Raw genomic sequence first — 25210 nt, forward strand, 5'->3', positions numbered from 1 at the left:
ACAACACTCTAAGCAGGACTGGTGTTTCTATTCTCATTGTACACATGAAGAAATGATGCTTGCTAAAATTAGGCATCTTGCCTACTGTTACTAGAAAGCAAGTACCTTTTAAGTAACTATTGGGGGTCTTAACCACTTACTAATATTGTAGCAATTTTTTTGTTGATAATGCCTTACTTTCTGCACCATATTGTATGTTTCTAGAGGGTAGTTACTATACTTTCAGGGTTTTATTTTCATATTTAAATTTAAAAACTTAGTACCAGGGAGTTGGAAAGATGACTCAGTGGTTAAGAGCACTGACTGCCCTTCCAGAGAATCTGGGTTCTATCCCCAGCACCTGGAGTTATGTAACATGGTAGCTTATAACTGTCCAGAACTCCAGTCACAGGAGATCTGACACCCTCTTGCTGTGGATCATGCTCATTGTTAATAATAAAACACTGATTGGTCAGTAGCCAGGCAGGAAGGTGGGGTGACCAAATTAAGAATGCTGGGAAGAGAAAGGGCAGAGTCAGGAGTTGCCAGCCAGACGCAGAGGAAGCAAGATGAGAATGCTGTACTGAAAAAAGATACCAAGCTGCATAGCTAAACATATGTAAGAATTATGGGTTAATTTAAGTGTAAGAGCTAGTTAGTAATAAGCCTGAGCTACTGGCTAAGCATTTATAAGTAATATTAAGTTGCTGAGTCAATTATTTAGGAAGTGGCTGCCAGGTATTTGGGAGGTGCTGGTAGGACAGAAATTTCTGCCTACACCCTCTTCTAGCCTCCAATGGTACCAAGAACATACATGAAACACAGACATACATGCAGGCAAAACATCAATGCACATAAAAATAAAGAAATCTTAAAAAAAAAAAAAAACCAACCAAACAACTTAGTGTCAACTTTATAATTCCACTTGAAAAAAGGAGAAAACAAGTGAGAGGACCCAGGCTAACCCCCACTATCATCTTTCCCAAATCACAGAGAAACAGGGAACAGTAAACTCTGTTTCTGGCTGTGCTGCTCTGGCAGTTTTGGAGGATGCTGCAAATGTTAACAAGATGCAGAAAATAAATGTGCTCATTCTTCAGTGCAATTTTTTATAGTACTTGTACTAAAAATATTTCTACCTAGGGTATAAGTATATATGTTACCTGGGCAAGCATTTAAGTAAAGAAATAATTTACTTTGAAAAAAATGTACATGATGACATATTTTGGAGATATATAAGTGAAGTTCTAAAATATATGTCAGTACTGGTAAAATGTTTACACAGCTCCCAGTATCATATTATATTCAGGTATTTTAAGACTGGGAAAGGTTTTTCATTTGTGTTAGGAAAACAAGTAGAAGAGACCAATTAGACTTCTTTTTTAAGGCTACCACCAAAAAATAAACAGACTTTGAACTTTCAGCTTTTTAGAAGGCAGCTTTCTCAATAATAGTCTAGGATTTCAACAAATGAGAAAATTTATTGACATGATTCTTTCCCAGCTCTCAGCCACTCCAGATAACAATTCCACATTCACTAAATTTGGTCACTTGCTTTGACTAATTTAGACTAGTTGGCAATGTGGTGGTTTGAAAGAAAATAGCTCCCAAAGAAGTGGCACTATTAGGAGGTGGGGGCTTGTTGGAGGAAGTGTGTCACTGTGGGGTAGGCTTTGAGGTCTCTTTTGCTCAAGCTTCCCTCATTGTGACTGTCAGCCGACTTCCTGTTGCCTCTGAGTAAAGATGAAGGACTCTCAGCTCCAGTACCACATCTGCCTGCCTGCTGCCATGCTCTCTGCCATGATGAAAATAGACAGTACCTCTGAAACTGTAAGTGAGCCCCCTAAATAAATGTTTTCATTTATAAGAGTTGCCATTAGCATGGTGTCTCTTTATAGCAATAAAAACCTAACTAAGACAGAAGTTGGTACCAGGAGTGAACTGTGACTCTGGATATGTAAGCCAAATAAATCCTTTCCTCTCCAAGTTGCTTTTGATTGTGGTGTTTAATCACAGCAACAGTAACCCTAAGATACCCTGGGAGCAATTACCTTTTAATCTAAGTTTCTTAAGACTAGGAAGAAATTCTATCTTTATTATATTAGAGTATACATAGTTTTACAGCCAGACTGAACCACTCTATGCTTATCTCCACAGATGCTTAGAAACTTGGTACTGGCTACTAATCAAGACAAAGGAAAGTGGAATATGTGCTGTTTAAAGTTTGAAACTTCTTTTGGTGCACCCAGGACTAGCTGTTTACTAATAGCTTATACCTGAAGGATTTGGACAGCTTGTTTTGGCTATGTGGCCAGAGGGCATCACTAATTTCAGTGGAAATTTCTAGAAGCTCTCTGTGACAGCAAGGCTGTCTGTACAAATCTTGGTTCATACTCAGGTCAGAGCACATGTGATTATAGAATAGTGGAGAGCTTCATCTGGAAGTAGTTGGGTCTACTTGTGCACATCTGCACTCTCTTGTGTTCTACAGTACCTTTATGAAAGATTTTGTAATAAGTGCTTTCTGACAAAGTTTATATAGCCTTTCAATGATCTGACCCTATTAGTTATCTATAAATTTCTTATAGGATCACAATACAGTACAAGGATTCAAAGATTATATCTGGACCACAGTCTCTGCTTAACAAAGTGGTTGCTAACCTCATCAGGTTAATTATGAAGAAAAATGTCATTTGGTCTTTTAAATCATTTAAATGAACAAAGTGTCCAGATTGTTTTACAAAATACATCTTGCAATATAAATATAGTCCAATGACTACTTCAGATCTTCTAATGCTAAGTATTACTTTGCATTTGGACACTTTGGAAAGATGATGGAGTTGAGAATACAGAACTATAAAACTCAGTAGTGAGCCTGCACATTTCTGAAAACAAATGAGAAAGGCATGAAAGAACTAATTCAAATTATCTAGCACTCAGCAAATGACTCAGAGGGTGACTTGGATGAAATAAAGAACATAACATTCTGCTGGACTAATTATTCCTCCAGGAACAAAGGAGGAGCTGTAAACTTTGCTTTTTGGCTACAGAAGTGAAACATAACCATTGAACAAAGGATATGGCCACAGAAATTTAGTCTGTAGGTGCTAAATGATATTAAGATATAAAATCGATTATTTCAAAAAACTCAAGACTGAAAGAAAAAAATAATCCCAAGAATTGACTGAAAGGGGGACTCAAGATTTAAACTCTTCTGAAGGGAACTGTGATTTTCAGGTAAATAAAAGGCAGAAACAAAAATGGATTCACACTTCAGTTCATCATTTGCTACACATCCATTCCAAAAGGATATAAATGAAACTTGGTATGAAAAAGGAATGTTAGAAATTATATGTATACATCAACAATTTTATCTCAGAAAAACTGGGGTTATAAAAATTATTGCTTAATGTAACAGTGATAGATTATAATTGGTAGTATGATAAGGCACAAAATTTTATGCTAAAAAATTATATCAATACAAATTACAAATATAAAATTACCCTGCAAGTATCTGACAGTTTTCCACCTCAGACTTGAGGAGCACTATGATGGAAGGAAGCATTGTGAAGGAAGATATGATGCCATTAGAGAATGCTTTCTTGATACATACTGTATCATATTTAAGGTGAATCAAGACCACATAGGATCAAAATGCCTAGTAATTTGAAAGTTTTCAGGATTCCAGAGAAGACATTTACATATTTATAGTATTTAAAAATTGAGCTCTGACCTCTTGACTTTCTTCTTTGCATTGGTTCTGTGTTTCTTATTTAATAAGACGGTTGGTTACATCTACACATTTCTAGTTTTCTCTTTATTATAAATAGGATTTAAAATATTTTGGCATGCTTGCCAGAGGCTGATGCTGGGTATCTTGCTTAGCTGCTCTTCATCTTTTGAGAGGCAGCAATCTCCAAGGGATCCTCCTGTCTTGGCCTCCCCAGTCCAGGGGTCAAAGGAGCACATTACTGTAGCAGAGGTGGGGCTTGTTCTCATGCTTGCATGCAAAGTACTTTATCAGGGGAGCCATCTTCCCAGTTCTCCTTCATAATAATTTTTGGTATTTTTGGACCTATTTTGTTAATTTTGTTTTTGAATTTTTTAGTTGTTAGGATATAGGAGTAGAATTTATTTTTGTGTTGATTTTGTATTATAGAACTTTGTTATATGCTTTTTACCTACTCAATATCTATTTTAAATAGGTGAATCCATGCATTGACATGTATACTGTAATAGCAGAGATATACTTATTGCCATGACATTCATACTAGCCACAACATATATAAATGTTCTGATTTGGTAGTCCTTCCACAACATATATAAATGCTCTGGTTTTGTAGTCCTTAAAAGAAAACCAATATAGAAAAAATAGTTAATTCCATTCGTTAATCGCTCTCATAGTTCTTGGGGGTCTCCAAGTTTTTTTCTTATTTCCTCACAAGACTCCACTCACTCCTTCCATCACACTTTTGTCTTCTCTGGCTTTGGAGGTACTGCACTGCTCCAGCTCTGCTATTTACCTATTACTTGATTTTGTTTTTAGTGGTTCATTTTTCTCCCACCTTTAATACTTGCTGCTTTCTTTGTGTTCATTATGCTTAGCTTTTTTCTTTTGCATATGATGGGAAGTTTATATACGAAATGCAAAGTAAAGAGAGACATAATTTTATAATTATTGGATTTACTAAGATTATTAAGTCAAATAACCCAGGTCTACAACTTCATATATGAAACTCTGAATCAGTTGTGCTACAGAATACAGAAATTTTCTAATTTTAGAAAGGCTAAGATTCATATATAAAATTACATACATGATTGGGGAGTAGCATCTTAGTATGAAATATAATAACATTTTTCTAATAAAATCTATAAATGTAAGTGGTGAGCAGGAAAAGACTATAAACAACCTCACAGTTCAGATGAGATCTTGTAGTCAAACATATTTGGTGTAAATTTACCTTAAAATACTCATAGTTTGGAATTTTTGGAATTACAGTAGGAAGTCATGACAAAGATATGAGAAAAAAAAAGAAGCTTTATACATCCCTGGAAACACTCTGCCACACTTTATAAAGTTAACTAATCATAAACCACATGACCCAGAAATCAGGTATAAATTTGAGGACAGCTGTGAACAATTGTAAATGAAATGTGAGGAATGATTACTTAGTATACTTGAGGTAGTCAGAGAAAATGGGTATTACATAGTTCTTTAAAAAGTTTTATATTAATTTAACATGCCACTTTGTGTATTTCACAAATACACAAACACACACACCACAGAATATATACTTTGAAAGGCTACACTGAAATCTAAGAAGCTATATAAACATATTAGAATACCTACAATGGAAGGGATTGAGGATAAAGGGCAAGTAATAAACTGAAAAAAGCTTTACACAGACTAATCTGCATATACAAAGGAGTATTACTAATTACACTCTGTACTTACAGCCCAGGAAGAGAAAAACACTAATTTTGTCTAAGGATAAATGTGAATTTGCATATACAGTACTGAAGGGTAACACTCTCTAGCCTTGAATGATAGAAAACACTTGTTTCCCCATTTATTTCTTATCCCTAAGTGCTTACTTAGGGTTAGTTAACAGCCAAACTTTCTGGAGTCTAGAGAGAAATCTAGCAGTTGGTAAATTAATTAAAATAACTTTTACTTAAGAAGGGAGGGCAACATGGTTCACTGGATAAAAGGCATTTGCTGTCCAGCTTGGTGACTTGAGTTCAATCTCTGGAACCCATATAAAGGTGGAAGCAGAAAACTGATTCCACAAATGCCCTCTGACTTCCATGTGCACTGCGGCATCACATTCTGCCCCCAATTATGAGTATACAAACACGTGTGCACATACAGAAATTATAAACAAATAAAAGTTTTTTAAGGAACTTTTTGTTTTTCTTTACTTTTTACCCTCTGAAGTAGGATCTTGCTGTGTAGCCCTTGGTGGCCTAGACCTTCAACCTTCCTTCCCTACCCTCCTGAATGCTGGGCTTTTTAGATGTGCAATGTTTGTTCACTTTTTTTCCCCATAAAAGTTTATTATCCTTGTTTTGACAAAAATATTTAAAAATACTTGCTTACATTCAAGCATTTGTTCTCTATGCTGCCAATGGAAAGTTTTCTTTTAACTTATATTTAATGTTATTAATTATAATTTCATTTGCATGTATCTGTAGAACCCTGAGTTCCTAAAGCATACGATGAAGACCCAATCCTATTGCAGTCACCTTCTGTATTCTGGAGGATCTTGTCACCTGGCTTTAACAGATACATTCCCAACTCAGTAATGACAGACTAGAAGGAATGTTCATTTATGCTCAAAGGAAACAATCCTGAAGCAATTACTTAGCTCCTGACTTAATCCCATTTTTGAAGAAATCTTCATTTTTCTTCTTTCTCACACACTCAAATTTTGACTATATTCCAAGAAGATATGAAGATTTAAATCTTTTCTTAAAATAGGATGTGCTGTAACACGACACAGGAACACACCATGTATTGCGAATGTCTTCTTGAATATTGCAAAATATGTAGCTTCTAGCTCTGGTTTCATTTTTCTGAGTTCTTCCTTTGTCAATGACCATTTTCTAAGCTTCTGCAGTTTCTTCTTGAAGTATCAGAATCAGGTCTTGATGGTGCTGGCAGGATGATGCAACTGCAATCTATACTACCAGTGAAGGAATCATGAAACCACATTGCTCAACAGAAAACTCACTTTGACAATTTGGCAATGACCTCTCTGTGACTTGCAGAGAAACAGTTCTATGAAGATTCACATTTATTGTTTTAAGTCTGGGGTCTTGTCAGGGCTGTTGTCCAGGCCTTCCTGCACCATGGCTGCTCCAAGGTGACTGCTCAGTCTTACTGTCTGTATTTTAGACTTCCTTCTTAGTCTATGCAATGTTGGCCCTAGACTAGAACACTCTTATCGTCCGGTTGTCAGGCAGAAGAGAAATACACAGAAAACACACTTACATTCAGAAATAAAGCCCAACTTTCTTCACTAAGACGTTTTCTCTTCTCGGAGTATAAACACAGCTTTATACTGCTATTGTTCTTATCTGAATAGAATGTATCTCAGACTATTTGTTAAAATATACTTAATAACCCAATTATTAAAGGAAATATATTTAAAAAGACACAGTTCATTACATTTCCCTCCTAAAGGCTTTTGACTGAGGAAGGCCTTTTGGCTAGGCTTTTTCAGCTGAAGCCCTTTCGGCTGGAGCTCTTTCAGGCTGAGGAGTTGGTGAGGTAAGAAGTGGTGGATGCGGCTTGCTCTGCTTCTTTGATCTTTCAGCTTTCACCCCAATATCAGGCTCCAGGTTTTTTATTAAAAGACTGCTTAGGAACTCGTGTTACAACTCTCTTTATCTATGCAGCTGCTGACAGCACTGTGGCTGACAGCATCATTTGGCTGCTATGACTGGTACAGGGTATGGACATACATAGGTATACACTCCTACTGTATGCTGACTGAGACTCCTTTAGCTGTATACCTTGAGTGGTATAGAGGACTATATAACATGTCTTTTTATGGGTGATGGTGGGGGGTGTTTACATATATTCATAGTGACTGCACTAACGTACATTCTCCATCCATTTTCCCCATGTTTTTCTCTAGTTATTTCAAAGTTTTAGGCTTCATATTAAGTAAGGTCACTGATTTCCTTTGGTTTTATACAGTATGAGAAACAGAAATTTAGTTTTATTCTTATTTTTATTGATTCTTGTGGATTTCACGTCATGAATCCTGATCTCATTCATTTTCCCTCTGCCCTTGCAACTTCTCCTCGACCCAAGATAAAATAAAATAAAATTTAAAAGAAAAAAAACTCATTGTGGAGGCTGTACTGTGGCACAGTGAGTCACACAGTATACCCTTTAGTCCACACATCTTTACTTGTGAATGTGTATTATAATGAGTCATTGGTGTGGTTCCAGGCCTCTGGCTTCTGCTATACTGTCAATACTGGTTCCTCACTGGGACTCCTCTTTGATATCCTGCTGTTGCCCTGGGTTATAGAGGTCCTTCATATGCTTCAGCAGATCATAGATGGGATGGATGTTGGAATGGGCCAACTCCCAGTCCTGGTTCTGGCCCTGGGTAGGTAGCTGGGTTGGTCAGCCTGCCAGCTCTCCCTCAACCTTACCACCAGGGCGAGCTCTCCAGCACTAGCTCACCCAATGCAGCAGGAAGTAAGGAGCAGGGCCATTTCTCCTAGTCTAAAGCCCTCAGGGCTGGCTCACTCACACCCATACCGCCAGGGCCAACTCTTACTATGTTGCCCAGGTGAGGTTCAGGGTCCACTTTTCTACAAGCTGCAGCTGGTGAGGGGCAGGGCCAGCTCTCCTGCTCTCCTGCCCCTGAGGCCATTATTCTTAATTTTTGAGGGACATTGTCTCACTGAATGTGGAACTCCCATTTCATCTATACTGCCTTGCCAGCAAATCCCTGAGGTGGGCTGGAGAGCGGGGAAGACGAACAGAGTGATGAATTCTGCTCTGGAGAGGGAGAGGAAGATCATTTACTCTGCCTACTGTAAGCTCACGCCTTTAGGCTGCATTCAGCAGTAAACCACCTTGTAGTAAACCACCTAGGCTCAGAGTACCATGTCTCCACAGTAACCCACAGCATGCTAACCCACAGCATGTTTTTTTCTTTTTTCTTGTCATAACACATTGGTCTAAGGTCCCAGAATCATAAGCAACAGAACAAATTTATTCTACTTTGTTAAGGGCAGAAAACAGGATGTCCTACTGATAAGAAACATGGTCAGAAGGGGCTTCCAAACCTCATCAAAGGACTGATGCGCACACGAGACAGACATACCCCAGGACAACTCAAATTGCAGATCTTTAGCCCTTTAATCTTAATCTCCTTTCTCTGTTTTCACAAAATTCTACTACACTAGTGAAGAATTAACTTTTCTAGACAACTACTGTGACAGCAGAGACAAAATATGGAATTTACAGAAACTAGTGTATAGAACATTATCAAATAAGGCCTGAAAAAAAGTGATTAAATAGAAATAAATGTTTTTTATTTTGTCGACCTTTATCACTTTAACATTTTAAAAAAGAACAAGTTTACATACATATCTCAAAATATACTTCTGAAAACCTTAAACTTGCATTTAAAAAAAAAGATACAAAATGATTATTATAAAAAAAACTCACCAATGATGCCACTGTCCCTGCTTTCTAGGGTGGAGGTTGGGCTGGTGACAGCCCCATAGCTACAGTCCTTGGCAGCTGCATTGGTACTGACTGGCGGGAGCGTGGAGCAGGGGCTGCTGGCTGGTGGAGAGGCAGTGCTGCTAGTCAGTGTGGAGCAGGGGCTTATCCGCTGGGTGATTGCTGAGGTCTGAAAAACCAGAGTCAGTACAAAGTAAGGTCAACTGATAAGCTGTTAAAATGTATCTCAAGGCCAAACAATAACCTGATTTTAAAAATCAACAATAATATCCATGTAGCCTTTACAACTGTTTTTGCTTTCTACGATGAGATCCCATGTTCTACAATTAAGTTAAACTTGACCACTTAACACGAAAAGAGACTTGTGGCAAGTTTTTCTGCTTTAGACTAACAGAAATGTCTTTTTAAACACAAAGTGCTATTTCCAATCAATGAAGCTTTTCAGAAGGCTTGGAACTTTGTCTTGTTAAAAACTTTCTTTGGCTAGAAAAAGAATGACTCTGCAGCTAAGGAGAAATAAAAAAAGTTCTTAATGAAAAGAAGGATCTTACTGATACACAGGGCATGAATGCAGAGCAAAATACCTTATTCTATAAGGTTTTCTATTAACACAGAGTAAATGATGTTTATTTAACACAAAAATCAGTTCTTGTAAAAAGTAATTATGTGTAAAGATAAATTTCTATCTTGAAAAATTCTTACACCTGAGATTACTGCCCTTCTAAGTTTCAGAAGGAGGATGACCCTGGACTACTGACCCTCTTGCCACTACCTCCCAAGTTCTCCTATTACATGAGCGCACCATTATGTCCAGCTTTCCTTGGTAAGGTTTTAATATGAAGGAATTAAAAGTTACCAAAAGGTTGGTGGTAATATATTCTGGTTTGTCCAACAAATGAGAGATGTAATTTTTTCTTCATCTCTTTCTACCCAAATAAATTGCTGATGTAGTGAATAAAAGTACTTTTTTTTGTCAAACACTAAAGTCATAAGTGATCAAAGATGAAATTACTTGAAGAAGCACTACTGATAAATTTTAACATGTTCAAATATTAAATTTGAAAGAAGCCTTTCAAATATTTTACATATAGTCTCCATCAATAGTCTCTTTGCTGAAACTGAGAATCTACATTTAATAACTAGAGAATGTGTTGATTATTAACTGCAAGAATATTAATAATTTTCAACTAATTTGATAAGGATTTCTGGATGCAATCCCCTATGTTTAATTATCTATGTTCAATCTGTGTTGGATTTTAGTTTCTGTACTATGCCTGGTCATAAAAGACACATTTGACTTAAACAAAAGTAACAGTATCATCACATTACAACCAAATAAATCATTTTAATCATATTAGTAATACTAGGAACTGATTTTTCCTTACAATGAAATAAGCCCTCAAAATCTATGAGGTAACTTTCTTCTACTATATAGTATTTCTCCAGAGAAAAGAGGAGTTTCAATTTCTTTGTAACCTCTGTCTTTTATAATTCAATGGTCACTAGAGTATCAGCTTTAAGTGGGAGTGCAGAAAAACCACTTATAAGACATACTGAAAAAACAAAGCTCCAACAAATTCTGAGCCTTATAGCACCTCAACTTAAAAATTCAACACACAACTTTTTTTTTTCTTAAGGCCCAGGTGTTCATTTCCCTAACATGTAGGACGGCTCACAAATACAACCAGGGTTTCGCACTGTGGGAGAGGGATCATCTCTGGCCTCTTAGGGCGAGAGGATCTTGGCCTTAGTATAAACTGAGAAGGGAAGGAAGGTGTTCTCATTCTTTTGCCCTTGCTAGAACTGGAGGGACAGAGTCACTCCCCCTCCTTCCACCTCTCAGCCAGGAAGCCACCTTGCTGACATGTTGCATTCTAACTACTGTAGTAAGTGGTAAAGGGACTAGCGTGGTGCCAACCATTATAGGGAGGTCAATATACAATTTTACCTTTCCTGCACTCAGTTCATGTAGCGTGTGGGATGATGAAATGAACTGTACTCCGTATTGTCATACACTGAAAAAAAGTTTTATTTTGGGATAGATCCATTGTTAACAACCCATTTCTATTTGTAGACAAGATTCCCATTCTGGTCTTTGTCAACAGGCAGTGTATCATGTACATAATATAGGCCATGTGAAGGTTTACCCCAAACACACGATTTTTACTATTTTTTTTTTTTTTACAAAATAAAGCAAGTGTCATAGAATACATGCTTTAAAAGCCTTAAATATAAAAGCAAAATCCGTAATTGTTTAGAAACTCAAAAATGGTTCAAGGCTTAAGAATTAAAAGACGGCCCTTACATTTATATATGGAGGCTAATGAACAAGATATAGCTATTATTTTCCATGCTGCAGGTCAAATGGGTATCTAATTAAGTTATTCCAACTCTACAAGTTTTTAGCAGTTTTCCAATTGTCCTTACCATTCTCCAGAGGGAGCAACATGAAGTTCACAATCTGGACTTTTTAAAGGTTCCACATAAATGCAGGTGAGTGGCTAGTGAGATGGCACAGTGGATAAGAGCCCTTGCTGTGCAAGCCTGATGCCCTGAGTCTGATCCCTGGAACCCACGTGATGGAAAGAGAGAAATGTCTCCATAAAGTTGTCCTCTGACTTCTCTATACATTCATAACTGTCCATGCTCCTCCACACATGTGCTTTTATATATATACACATCATGCACACACATACACTTGTGCAATCATACTTTTTTTTCAATCATATTTAAAAAATGCAGGCTAGCCGAAGATAAAACTCCTAACATTCATCCTAACACCTTAGGGACTTGAAAGAAGAAAATAAAATTATTGAAGCTAATTATCACTTTCAGTAATTGTTCTTTTACAGAAAATGATCTATTCTAACCTGCCTGTTAGATTCTGTCACCATAGTACTAATCTGGAACATCTTCACTATAGGGTCTTCCTGAATGCTAGTCCATCTTTGTCAAAATGCATTTAGTTCAGAAGAAAGTTACCAAAGATAATGACCTCCTAGTTCTTAATGATCTTTCTAGTCTACAAATTCCAGTGGTCAATAGAGCCACTTTTTTTTTTTTTTAAAAAAGATTTATTTATTTATTATATATACAGTGTTCTGTCTGCATGTATCCCTGAAGGCCAGAAGAGGGCACCAGATCTCAATGTTGATGGTTGTGAGCCACCATGTGGTTGCTAGGAATTGAACTCAGGACCTCTGGAAGAGCAACCAATGCCCTTAACCACTGAGTCATCTCTCCAGCCCAGAGCCACTTTTTATGTGGTTCCAAGACAGCTAAAAATATTTTCCAAGAAGCTACAACTGTCATTTTTTTACATTTATGTAATGCTTAACCAATTTTAAATATTTTTACATATTTTCACTTATTTCTTACATTCAGGAAAAACACTCACACAGATTAAATAAGAAGAAAAGAAAGAAATGTGAAAATGGGGACCAGGGGGACAGCACAGCAAGTAAAAGCTCTTGTTGCCAAGGCTGATGACCTGAGTTTGATTCTTGGGACAAACACAGCGAAAGGAAGGAACTAACTCAGACAAGTTGTCCTCTGAGTGCCATACTTCTGCCATACGTACACAAATAATAAGTATGAAAATGAAATTATCAAAAATATGAAGGTAATGAAATAATTTTCTAAGCCATAGTCTTACACATTTTACATACTAATTATACTGTATATTACTGTGTACTTTTTATTTATATGTCACTTTCAGCTTACAAAGTATTATTTTTACAAAAATTCCTATTGTCTTGTCACCCTTCTTTTCTTTCTTTCTTGGTGAGAGGCTAAAAATTAATCCAGGACATTTCATTTGCTGGGCTAGCATTCTACCTCCAGCTATTTCCCAGCCTTATGTTTTAGAGTTTTATTTGGAGATGTGGTCTTACAAGTGTATTTAAAAGTAAGGCAAAGTTGCCGGGCGGTGGTGGCGCATGCCTTTAATCCCAGCACTCGGGAGGCAGAGGCAGGCGGATCTCTGTGAGTTCGAGGCCAGCCTGGTCTCCAAAGCGAGTTCTAGGAAAGGCGCAAAGCTACACAGAGAAACCCTGTCTTGAAAAAACCAAGAAAAAAAAAAAAGTAAGGCAAAGTCTACATACTTGTGACTTGATTTGAAATCACAGTGACATGAAGAGTCTCAAAAGTAAAATGACTAATTTTATCATCTCTGAAAAAAATGTGGCTTTGTAGAAAAAGATGAAGTAGTTGGCTATAAGAAGGAGGAGGGTATCGTGATAGTGGTAATTATTAGGACAGTCACAGGTTAACCTGACATAAATATCAAGAAACTAGAAGTTACCTTAGTTATCTGGGAGTTACCTCAGTGGTAAAGCCTTTGCCTAGCAAGTACAAGGCCCTAGGTTTGGTTCCCTGGATATGGGTAGGTCAAGATATCTCCCCAGGCCTGAATAAATATTTCACTATAAGGCACTGAACTAGTTAGGTTTCTATTACTGAGAAAAAGACTAAAGGCAATTTGGGAAGGAAGGAGTTTATTTCAGCCTACAATTATAGTTTATTATGAAGGGAAGTCAGAGGAACTCAAAGCAGGAACCTGGAGGAAGGAACTCAAGCAGAGGCCATGGAGGAGTGCTGCCTACTGGTTTTTCCTGCTAGGTTGCTTTCTTATATAGTCTTAGACCACTAGCCCAGGTAGGGGTGGCACTACACACAGTGAGCTGGGCCCTCACATCAATCATTCATCAAGAAAATGCCCTACAGACCAGCTTACAGGCAATCTGACAAAGGCTTTTCTCACTGAGATTTCTCTTCCCAGATAACTCTAACTTGTGTGAAGTTGATAGAAAAGTAGGACATTACCTAAAAGAAAGTTAACTATAAAATAATATTTTAAAACTTTCTGAGATGGATTAGTTTCTCAGGTTTTCAACTTTTCTAATAAATGCATTCAGAAGTAGTCTTTATTTTTTTCAGTAAACTTTGAGTTATATCCTATACATTATACTTAGCTTTCATGCAACAGTTTGAAGTCTTTTCTAATTTCCTGGATTCAAAGGCTACTGAGAAGTGCATTATTTAATAGCTAAGAATTTAGGGATTTTTAACTTTTAGCTGTCATTTTCTAAGTTATTTTATCATTAATTCTACTGTGGTAGAAGTAATTGGTAGTTTTAGAAATGGATTAGGATCTGCTCTAGGCTCAGCATATTATTAATCTGCCAATAATGCACGTATACTTGGGAATAGTATATACTCTAATTTCTCAGTGCAGTGTTAATCCCTCAATTCTGTCATTTGAGTAGCTTATTTGTTATTTAGTAATTCATCAGTTTTCTGTTTTTTTTTACATATATAAAACACAAACAAGAAATAGAGTGATTATGGAAAATTAAGTTATATTCTAGGCCTCAAAATGAATTCTTACAATTGATATCATTCCTTCCAGAATGAGCACATATCCAATCATCTTTCTCTTCCTGCTATAAAATGCTAATTTGCATTGTTTAGCCAAGTTGATAAAGCATAGCTTACCTGATTTTCATCCTGTACCTCCATGCTGTACTGGTCACCTGGCTGTACTTCCGGGACTTTCTCTCCAAGGAGGAAACCCAGACGAGTCATGAGTGTGTTTGCTGCCTCATCTACAGATGGAGGTGGCCCAAGTTCCTGTTCAACATCATCTGGAACAAGAAGACAGCAAACATGAATCTTAAAAATAAAATGGTCTACTTTTATTACTGTTTTTATATTCAGTTTGGTTTTTTCTTTAGTTTTCACATTCTAAACTCAAAAATTATAATGCTCCAGACTATGAGCTGAATTTTTAAACTTCTGTGTGGGTTCATGTATGCTCCTGTGTGTAGAGGCCAGAGGTAAACCTCAGGTGTTCCTCAGGAGCCATCCACCTTGTTTTTGAGATGGGGGTCTTTCAGTGGTACTTGGGAAGGTTGACTAAGAAGGGCTGGCTAGTTAGTCCTAGAGATCTACCTGTTTCTACCTTCCTGGTATTGGGATTACAATCCTGGGCCACCATGACAGGTTTGTATGTGGGTGGGAGACTGAACTCAGGTCCTCCTGTGTGCATAGCAAACACTTTAATAACATCCATATCCAAGCCTTTGATTTCCCTACTTTTAAAGACTGTAATTTTCACACACAATCTACTGAGACTATTCTCAATCTATCTATAGGAAATACTTGAATTTAAGAAATGTTTTGTAACATGCCAAACAGGAAAATGTTCCTGTTTTTTTGACCAGTAGCTTTCAAGCACAGTTTCACTCTTGGGATCTACGTTTCAGCCACAATAGCTATTTCATTCAAGTTCTTTTGATGGTTTTTTCTTTTTAAAGAGTTCATGAAAGTACTCCTTTTTATATTCTGAAGTAATTTCAACCTTTGATGAAGTTTCAAAATAGGACTAAGAATCTTCCCCCCCCCCTTAGCCATATAAAAGTTATAGATTTCTCCTCATCCTCCAAAGCTATGCATTTTTTAATAAACACGCTCTTTTTTATAACTCACAAGCCAGCACAGAAATCAGGATCCTAACCCTTCCCATTACTATGACTTCAGCCCCATGCTGAACCCAAGCTTGAATCCTTGCTTGGTGACATGCTCTGGAGCAGGAGGGGGCATTTTAGCTTTACACAACTCACCTAGTTATCAGTTCATTTTTAAAACTCCGAAACAGTACTGTTAACTGCCATGACCTTGACTCTTATAAGGCTTACAGTCCAGGTGTTTAGTACAATGTTCCTCAATTTAACTTTTGATTCAGTCCAGGTTATATATGTTTTGGCAGAAATGCCAAAAAAGTTTTGCTATGTTAACTTTGATCACTTTGTTATGCCAGTGTCTGCCAGATTTTTCTATTTTAAAATTATACTTTTCCCCATTGTAATTAGTAAGTATTTTGATGGGAGGACTGGAATTATGTAAAATGTTCCATTTCCTATAATACTTTGTGGTGATTATATATTTACATATATATATATATATACACATATACAAATTCCATCTCTCTCTCTCTCTCTCTTCTCTCTCTCTCTCTTCTCTCTCTATATATATATATATATATATGTGTGTGTGTGTGTGTGTGTGTGTGTGTGTGTGTGCGTGTTTGTGTGTGTGTGTAATTTTCCTTTAGGCTGTTTTTAGGTGCTCTAATTCTTTGACATTAAGTACATATACAATGTTGTATAACCACAGTCACTATCCACTTTTAGAACTTTTCACTGTCCCTAAGAAATACAGTCCCATTAAACAGTGATTTTCTTTGTCCTCCTCCTCTTACCAGCCCCTAGTGACTGCTAGTCTTTCTTCCCTTGTGAAGCTGCCTAATCTAAGCACCCTGTGTAAATAGAATCATACAGTAGCATAGTGAGTTAGCATAGTGAGTTCAAGGTTTTTAGTGTTTTAACATGCATCAGAATGTCATTCCCTTTTAATAGAATAGTATTCATTTACCTGTTGTTGTGTATCTGGATAGTTTTCAGCTTTTAGCTACAGTGAACAGTAAGTATGAACAGTGGTGTATAAATAGATCCTTGTCTGACTCTTCTTCAATGAATTTTTCCTATTTTGAGTATTAATGTTTCCTAGTTGGATTAATTACTGTCATTGTTTTCAAATAGTGACTTTTTTCTACTCATCCATTTCACTGAGTCCTATCTTATGTGGTGGGCTATAATTGGTTACTATCAGTATTGATTTAGTTTAAATTGTTTTAGATTTAGCTAAGGTAAGCAAGCTCCTTTAATTGGGCTCTTAGGGCCTTTTAACATATTCTTGCCATGTTTTAGACACAGCTCTAAGGCACATGATTTTTCAGGCTCATCTGGTATTTTCCCTGTCTCAGCTATGGAATTAAATAATCTCTTCAGAAGTCTTTGTTCTTCTTAGAGAAAAAAGGTATTTAGAACATCAACAGCTATATACTAGGTGTGTCAATTGTTACTGGGATATCACTTCCTCCAGGACCTGTTCAGTGAACAGTCAGGTCATATTCATAGATACATATATTTGCAAAGTAGTATTTGTATATACATATATGTGCAAATGTATGTACACATATATTATTTCCATTTTTGTTTGTAAACACACACACACTCACATACACAGAGTTCTCAGTGACATCTCTAATTCTAACTCAATACTTTAGGATTAGTCCATAAGATACAATTCTCTTCCTATAATATTAACAAAGTAGGCCTCTGTTCTTCTTAGTCTGTTCTCCCTCCATGTAACACATTTCACTGCTACCTATGGTGACGCTGTACACAAATGTCCTTACGTTGGTTGTGCTCCTACTCTAAGCTAAGGTGCCTCAGTCACCACCACTTCATCCCCCTGCCCCAACTGAAACAGAACTCAGATACTGTAAAATTTTACCCCAGTGAATAGTTGATTCAGTGGCTTTCAGTTTATTCATAAAATTACATCACTATTACCACAACCCAATTTTAGAATATTTTATCACTTCAAAAGGAAACTATGGCTCATTTTTGCCCTGAAATTTAGATCCTTAAAATTCCCAATCTCTGGCATCCATTTTAGCCCTCTTGCTTAAAGAATGTTACATTCTTTCCATACAATTAGCTTTTTGGGTTTCTCTTCTAGATAGATTGGCATTTCAATGGCTGCCAACTATAAGAATTATCTTTCCCTAACTTAGCGTTGTCTGCAGCCACCTCCCCCGCTAACCTTCGACTACTCATTCCTAAGATTTTTTTTTAAATCACTGATAACTGAGTCAAGGAGCTCAAAATGATCCACCATAAATGTGATATGGAAAAGTTTTTCCATGATATATTTACATGGACATAAGTCAGTATTTTTCAGGTTTTAAGTTCAGATGTGCTTACTCTCACTTTGTAAGGAGTCATACACAGATCCTATAGAGTATTTTAGAATGCTTTTTATATCTTTTTACCACAGCAAGCTTTAGCTAGAGTGTCACATGGCTGGTCACCAAGACACAAGGCTTTTTATAGTTTATAATAATCTGCATTAAACATTTAAATACTTCAAATGCTAAGAAAGGTTTTGATTTTTACCATTCAGTTTCCCATTTACCTTGAATTCCCTCCTAAGGTCACAAATGGGACTATCAGACAAGGGATGCATGTATATTTTTGTATATTAGTACTAAACTAAAGTTCTGTCTGTGGAAAAATTTACACAGAATTATCATTGAATTTATGCCAAAGGATCTATTTTCCTTTCAACGGGTACCATAAATTTCTATGCAACAGAACAGAAATAATAGGCAGAATTATTTATATACTATAAATATGTGTTTATGTAGTATTATATCCTCAAATGACTGAAGCTTGTTTATTGATTAAATAAAACAATAAACTGCTTTCCTTCAGCTCACAAACAATGCCTTTTCTCTGCTATATGTTAAATTAATTCTCAATTTTTATAATAAATTCTAGGTCTCTAGATATTTAAGGGCTCCATTTCATTTTCTCCTAAAAAGCTGTAATTACCAAATATTTTCTAAACATAAATTTTAATGCTGGGTTTTACTAGTATTTATAAAACACAAAAAAGATAAGGCTATAATCTATATGGGAAACAAAGGATCACTATATGATTGTTTGGTGACGCACAATACTTAATATATATAAGTTGATATTCTAAAAACTTTACAAATCTCAACTTATTTAATCATTAAAAATTATTTTTAGGCAGTATTTTGCCCACAGCCCAAGTTGAACTTGACCTTGTACCCTTCTGCCTCAGCCTCCTGAATGCTGGAATAGTAGGCATGTCACTGTACCTGGATCAACTTCTTTCTTCATGAAGAATGTGACACTATCTTCTGACTGTAAGAAGACAGTAGTGTTCTTGCCTTATCTTCCCTCATCTACTTCTAGTACTTGTCAAACAAACAATCCTATAATCTCAGTGGCTTAAAACAGAGCAGGTTGTTTCAATCATTATGGGTGTAGGAAACTCCATTTTGTTGTGTTCTGAGATAGGGCCTCACTATACAGCACAGGCTGACCTTGAACTATGATTTTCCTGCCTCAGCCTCTTGAGTATTGGAATTACTGCCATGTACTCCCACATTCAGCTTACCTTACTTAATCTTTATAACCTTATGAAGTAGGTATTATTACTATAACTTTACTTAAGATTAGGCCGAGGCATATGGAGTATAATCAGTTCAAAGTCACACAAGCAATACACACCAAAACTAGGATTTTTTACTCGGACTCCCTTACTCCAAAATCCAGGCTTCTAATTACCATGATTTAGTGCATTGCTGGAAGGAAATGGTGTAACTAATGAATGCTGAAATATGAAATGGTGAGGGTGTATGTAGTGATAGAGCATTTGCCTACCATGCCCAAAAGCCCATGTTTGGTCTCCAACACTGTAAAACAAGTAACTTAGTAGCAGGCATACTGTTTGTAGTATTTTAATCTCAGCAATCATAACACACACATATTCTATGGTTTGCTGACCTTTATGCTATCTTGGTCAGAGACCACATTAGATTCAAGGCCTTTTAGCTATAGAACCCACCCTCATGGTCACATGTACTTTGTAAAGGAGTTTCTATGTAGTCACACCTTCAGCTTCATTGTGCATCTGGACTGGGAAGGACTGTTGCCAGGAAACTTTTTCCCAAATTGTACTGTGTTTGAAAATGCAGACAGTGAACTAGCTGGCATTAGATTCCCCAAAGTCAAAGTCAATCTGAACCGCGTTTTCATTCTCATCTCTTTGCAGATCACTGCCTGCACTGACACCTGCAGGGTCCCCTCACAGGTATACATAGGAGCAGGTGCCTGTGGAATCCAGAGGGCTTTGGATTCTCTGGAAATGGAGTGACAGATGCCCGGGAGATGCCTGATGAGGGTACTGGGAACTGACCTGGATCTTCTGCAAGAGTAGTAAGTGTTCTTAACTTCTGAGTCATCTCCCCAGCCCCCCCAAATTTTTTAATATACAAAAAAATCAACAAAGAGAAAATTTGGCAAAGTAAAGTTTATTAATCAGACACTAGTAAAGGGGTGAAAAGATAAGCTACAGAGTGGCTAAAGATAACTGCAATTTGGCAGCACATACACTAAAATTTAATGATTCAGGGAAGATGATCATGGCCCGTGTGCAAGGATGACACATAAACTCAAGAAGTACTCTATATTTTTAAATAACATCAGAATTAAAAAAAAAAGATAACTGCAATTCATATAACCAACAGAGGCCTATATCCAGAAAATAAATCCCTGCACCTCAAATCAATGAGAAAAATCTAATAAAAATTGAGAAATGGCTTTCTGCATGCCTGCTATGCATGCACTTCCCATTAAATAAATATAACTTAAAATTTGTAGCATTTAACACCTGCATTTTTTGCATCTCATTAGGAAAATTTTTAAAAAAATTGACATTTAACAGGCAGTCATAGAATTGTTCATATAAACAAAATCTGAACTCAACCGTCAATAATGGAAAATGAAAGAAGAGCAATCAAAACATCTGGCACAGTATTAAGAATACACACCAAAGGATTTCATTTATATAAGCTAAAAAGGCAGTGAAACAAAAGATGCTAGAGATGGGTAAGGACATGGAGGAGGCATGAGGAAAGTGTCTGAATACAAGTGTAAGAACAGATAAGGTTCTCTATCTTGAGTCTGCTAGCACCTGATATATATATAGGAGTGTATTCACTTCACAAGATTTCAGGACAAAGAATTACATTCAGACACTTTCTATATTTATGTTGCATCTTAATTTAAAAAAATCACAAACAATGAATTAAGGACATAGGACACTGACTTTCAGAATGAAACAATTTTTTTAAAAGAAGGAAGTGAAACTTAATGAAAATGATTTCATTTTTTATATATATTTCAACTTTATTAGCTATTTAAATTGTTCAAATGAAGGATATTAATTAAATATCAACAAACTTAATACCTTACAGGTCTTGATGTTCCATGTAAAGGTCTTGTTTTAAAGACTTAAAGGGAAATTACATACGAAATGTATTATGACTAAAGCAGACCATCAGGGTGCTGGGAAAATTGGTATGAGGACCTAAGTTTGGATGAGCTTTAGAGAGACACATTTAAATCACAGTACTACTTGAAATGAAACTTCTTCAGTTATATTCTGAATCTTACTATCTTTCCAACCTTCAGGGAAGTATGATACAAAGGGTGATGCTTCCTCTCTCAAAAATTAAAAATAATGTGTTTCGGTAAATTTTCCCCACTGGATATCAAACACATTCAATACTCTTGCAATAACAAATCACAAACAACTTTACCAACTCCTCTTCCCATACTTTTCTAGTGATTACGGTGAGCAACAGTTAAAGTCTACAGAGAGGCCGATGTATATGAGAACTATTTTAGAAATCAAAGGAAGTACGAACAAGCATAGAGAAGAAATGAATAAAATTGTTTTGGGAGAGTGGAAGGCAGAAGATGGAAAAGAACTTTGGAAGAAGTCATATCTGAAATTAATACTTCAATGACTTTGATATTTAACAGCAGACTTAAAGAAAAGGAGCAGAGAGAATAATTTTCAGATACAAATTCTGCTTGAGTTTCCAATTCAATACAAATACCAAATTCTATAATAAAATCAGACTTAATGCAGAATATTTTAATGTTTTAAAAAATGATAATTATTTTTAAACAACACATTACCAGTAGTGTTAAAAGCATTAACCCTAATGTTTATTAAACCACGACTACCTGATAAATTCCTATGTGCAGAATATATTAAATCATTTAATCTCTATAATATCCTATTTCACAGGTAGAAAAATCTGCAAAGATGAAGATCTTGCTTGCTTGGGACTCAGTGTCAGTTAAGCAACTGTTAATATTTTAAATACAGGCTGTCTGGTTCAAGAGCCCATATTCCTAAAAAAATGCATTATTATGTTAAATATGTGATTAGCAAGTATTTGGTTGTTTGATACAGGTTCTTTTAATAAAGCCCAGGTTGGTCTCAAAGTCTCATCAGGCCTCTTGTTTCAGCCTTCCAAGTGCTGGATAACAAGGATGCATCACCATATCTGCTCCTGTGATTATTTTTTTTTTCTTTAGCAGAATGCACTGGAGTTATCTCATGTTAGACGATATAGAAAAAAAATACTTAATAATTTTAAAACTTTTTTTTTTTAACTGAGAACTTCAGATGTCCAGCACTGGATTAGGTGTTAGATACACACTTAGGAAATATGGGCACCATTTCTATAACATGGGAGAAATAAAATTCAATTTAAATCACAGCAAATTAAATTCTGTGATAAATATAAAACAAGCAAAAAATAAGCTGCTGTAAAAAAGCTAGTGAATATTTCAGAAGACATTTTATGAGCCTTTACTTTTGAAGATACCAATCAATTCTCTACTCAGCAGGTATACACCACCTGCAAAAAGTACCTTCTGCTTCAAGTAGGCAATACCCAGAGAGAAAATAATGATTATTCTCCCAAGAAGCAAATACCTAATAGCAAATGATTTAAATCTCTAATCTGTATTCTAACGTGATGGCTGCATACAAATAATGAGACATTATGCCCATTTTTTTAAATTCCCAGCATTCTCTTAGCATGTTCATTCAATGCTACATTATTTTCACAATCCATTCATTACAAACTACTGATTTCTCATCTATTTAAATATGACACCTCTTTGTGCTAATAGTAAATGGATCTATGTGTTCTGTCTAACAGAGGTATAAAAAAATCATTATCTTGGCCCAACTACCAAAGCAAACTTGATTATATTTCCGTTTCTTAGAATTCTAGGAAAAGGTGTAACTCCCAGCAAGTGTTGAAAAGGTACAGGAGCTTTTCCATGTTCTTACAGTGCCCACCAAGGGGTCAAAGTCATGGCCTCTGGCACCTCCCCACTTCCAGAGCAGCTGGCATTAAGGCACCACTCCACATTTAGTTCTCTTGGCCACAATTAAAGAAGCAGAAGAACAAATGGAGTCCAAGTGAAAATACTGACAACTGTTGAAACTGGGGTACATTCATGGAGATAGTCACTCTAAGTTTAAACCCTTCCACAGAGTTTCTTGGGCTTGGGCACATGGCATTACTCAGATAATGGAATTATTATGAACTGGAGCCTGCATAGCTGGACTCTTCTTGTGATCTGGTGATTCACCAAGAAACAAGTGGTTTCTTTGGCTGACGTCCATTCACCTTCGGTCTCAGAATGACTATGTCTAGACCTACTCTTTTTGAGGCACATCTCAGTATGTAAGCTAGACTAGGCCAAAATTCACAGTTTGACCCAGATGAGTTTCAAACTTGTAATACTCTTTCCTCAGGCTTCTGAGGACTGGAATTATAGTAGTATACTCAAAATATTTTTTTCTTTTGTATGTATGAAAGTTAGAACACTACACAGCTAGCAGGTAGAGGAATCAGAAATTCAATTTAGATCAGGGTTGAGGATTTAGCTCAATGTAGCCCTTGATTTAATTCCCAGTACCTGTCTTCCCTGTCAGAAAAAAAAAAAAAAGATATTAAATCCAGGTCTAACTCTAAAACTTGAGTTTTTACTAATACACAGGGCCCAAGAATAGGACATTAATGTGACATGTAATCCCAGCCACACTTAAGATCTAACTTTAGCACCACCTCACCATTCATACTTTGATTTCCCAATAATCTCAATCATCTTCCTCTTGGGCTAGCAATGTTATAGTTTGGTTTTTCTCCTAGATTTTTATGAATATACACCCATATATAAAAATATATATTTATATAATTTTTAAAATTACAGAAATGTCATGTTTAGATAATGTTGCTATGATAGGAAATTGAGACACAGATATATTATTCAACATGCTATAGAGCATATCACTAGTGAGGGAGAAATTAGAATTGAAACATACTGACACTCGTTTAACTCAAAATGATTCCAACTCTGTTTGTCTCTCCAAACTTTAAATATTTCTGATTATTTAGAAATTGCTTAAGAGTTGTACACCACATTTCAGGGTTATCACTTTGTAATACTCTATAATATATTAACATTTCTGAGCATTCACGGTGAGCCAACCATTCTGGTAAATGCATTGATGTATTCATCTGATTTAAGATTATCTCCATTTTTATAGATGAAGAAACTTAGGCTTAGAAAGGTTAAGTGACTCGCTCAAAAATCACACAGATAATAGGGAATGCTATAAGCAGACAAGCTATAAAGTGCAGAGTGAATCTACTTTCTTACTTGGAGAATTGTTCAATTGAAATGATTGATATCAGTTTTCTGTGGCTATCGCTCTATATAAATAAAACACTGATGACCAGTGACCAGGCAGGAAGTATAGGCGGAACAAGGAGAGAGGAGAATTGGGGAAACAGGAAGAAGGAGGAGAGACACTGCAGCCACCGCCAGGACAAGCAGCATGTAAAGACGCCGGTAAGCCACCAGCCATGTGGCAAGGTATAGATTTATAAAAATGGGTTAATTTAAGATATAAGAACAGTTAGCAAGAAGCCTGCCACGGCCATACAGTTTATAAGTAATATAAGTGTCTGAGTGATTATTTTATACGTGGATTGTGGAACTGCGGTGCTTGGTGGAGCCTGGAGAGAAGCCGTTCATCAACATCAGTTGGTTACCTCTTTTCAGAAAAATAAATTACAATCCTGTCACATATTAAAATAAAAATTCTCCTTTTTAATGTATGAATAATAAGGTATACTTAAAGGATGTATATGGTAACTGGGTTAGAGGGCAATATGCTTCTGGACTGACTATATGGTATCTACCAGTCATCAAGAACTAAGCAATAAATTCTGCTTATGACACTAGACAAATCCCTTATGCTCCCTAGGTCTTAGCTTGTTCACTATGAAGCAATTATCTAACCTAGTTCTTCAAGTATCCTTTACTCTGGTAGTTTAGTTATGGTGGTATTATAAATTATTTCCATGGCTGCAAAGGTAGAACCAAAGTATACCATTTCTTACATATTCACACGTTTTGTGTATATGAAAATTTTAATTTGAGGAATTATAACACATAAATATTTAAGACTCTA

General features: G+C 36.2%; 1 protein-coding gene and 1 non-coding gene across 14 annotated transcripts in view; one reads left to right on the top strand and one right to left on the bottom strand.

Moving 5' to 3' along the window:
• Positions 1–25210, bottom strand: part of Tanc2 (tetratricopeptide repeat, ankyrin repeat and coiled-coil containing 2) — a 326078-nt gene that overhangs the window by 134188 nt on the left and 166680 nt on the right. For all 13 annotated transcript variants that reach the window (XM_028865155.2, XM_028865161.2, XM_028865160.2 and 10 more), the window contains 2 exons: positions 14693–14841; positions 9179–9365 (listed from right to left, as the gene is read on the bottom strand). In XM_028865155.2, the coding sequence (XP_028720988.1) occupies positions 9179–9365; positions 14693–14841 (336 nt within the window). The remainder of the gene's footprint in view (positions 1–9178; positions 9366–14692; positions 14842–25210) is intronic.
• Positions 20228–20331, top strand: LOC114690504. Its single transcript, XR_003734083.1, has one exon. It is a non-coding gene; the product is annotated as a U6 spliceosomal RNA (small nuclear RNA).

Source organism: Peromyscus leucopus, chromosome 8b (genome assembly GCF_004664715.2).
Source record: "Peromyscus leucopus breed LL Stock chromosome 8b, UCI_PerLeu_2.1, whole genome shotgun sequence".
Taxonomy (NCBI): domain Eukaryota; kingdom Metazoa; phylum Chordata; class Mammalia; order Rodentia; family Cricetidae; genus Peromyscus; species Peromyscus leucopus.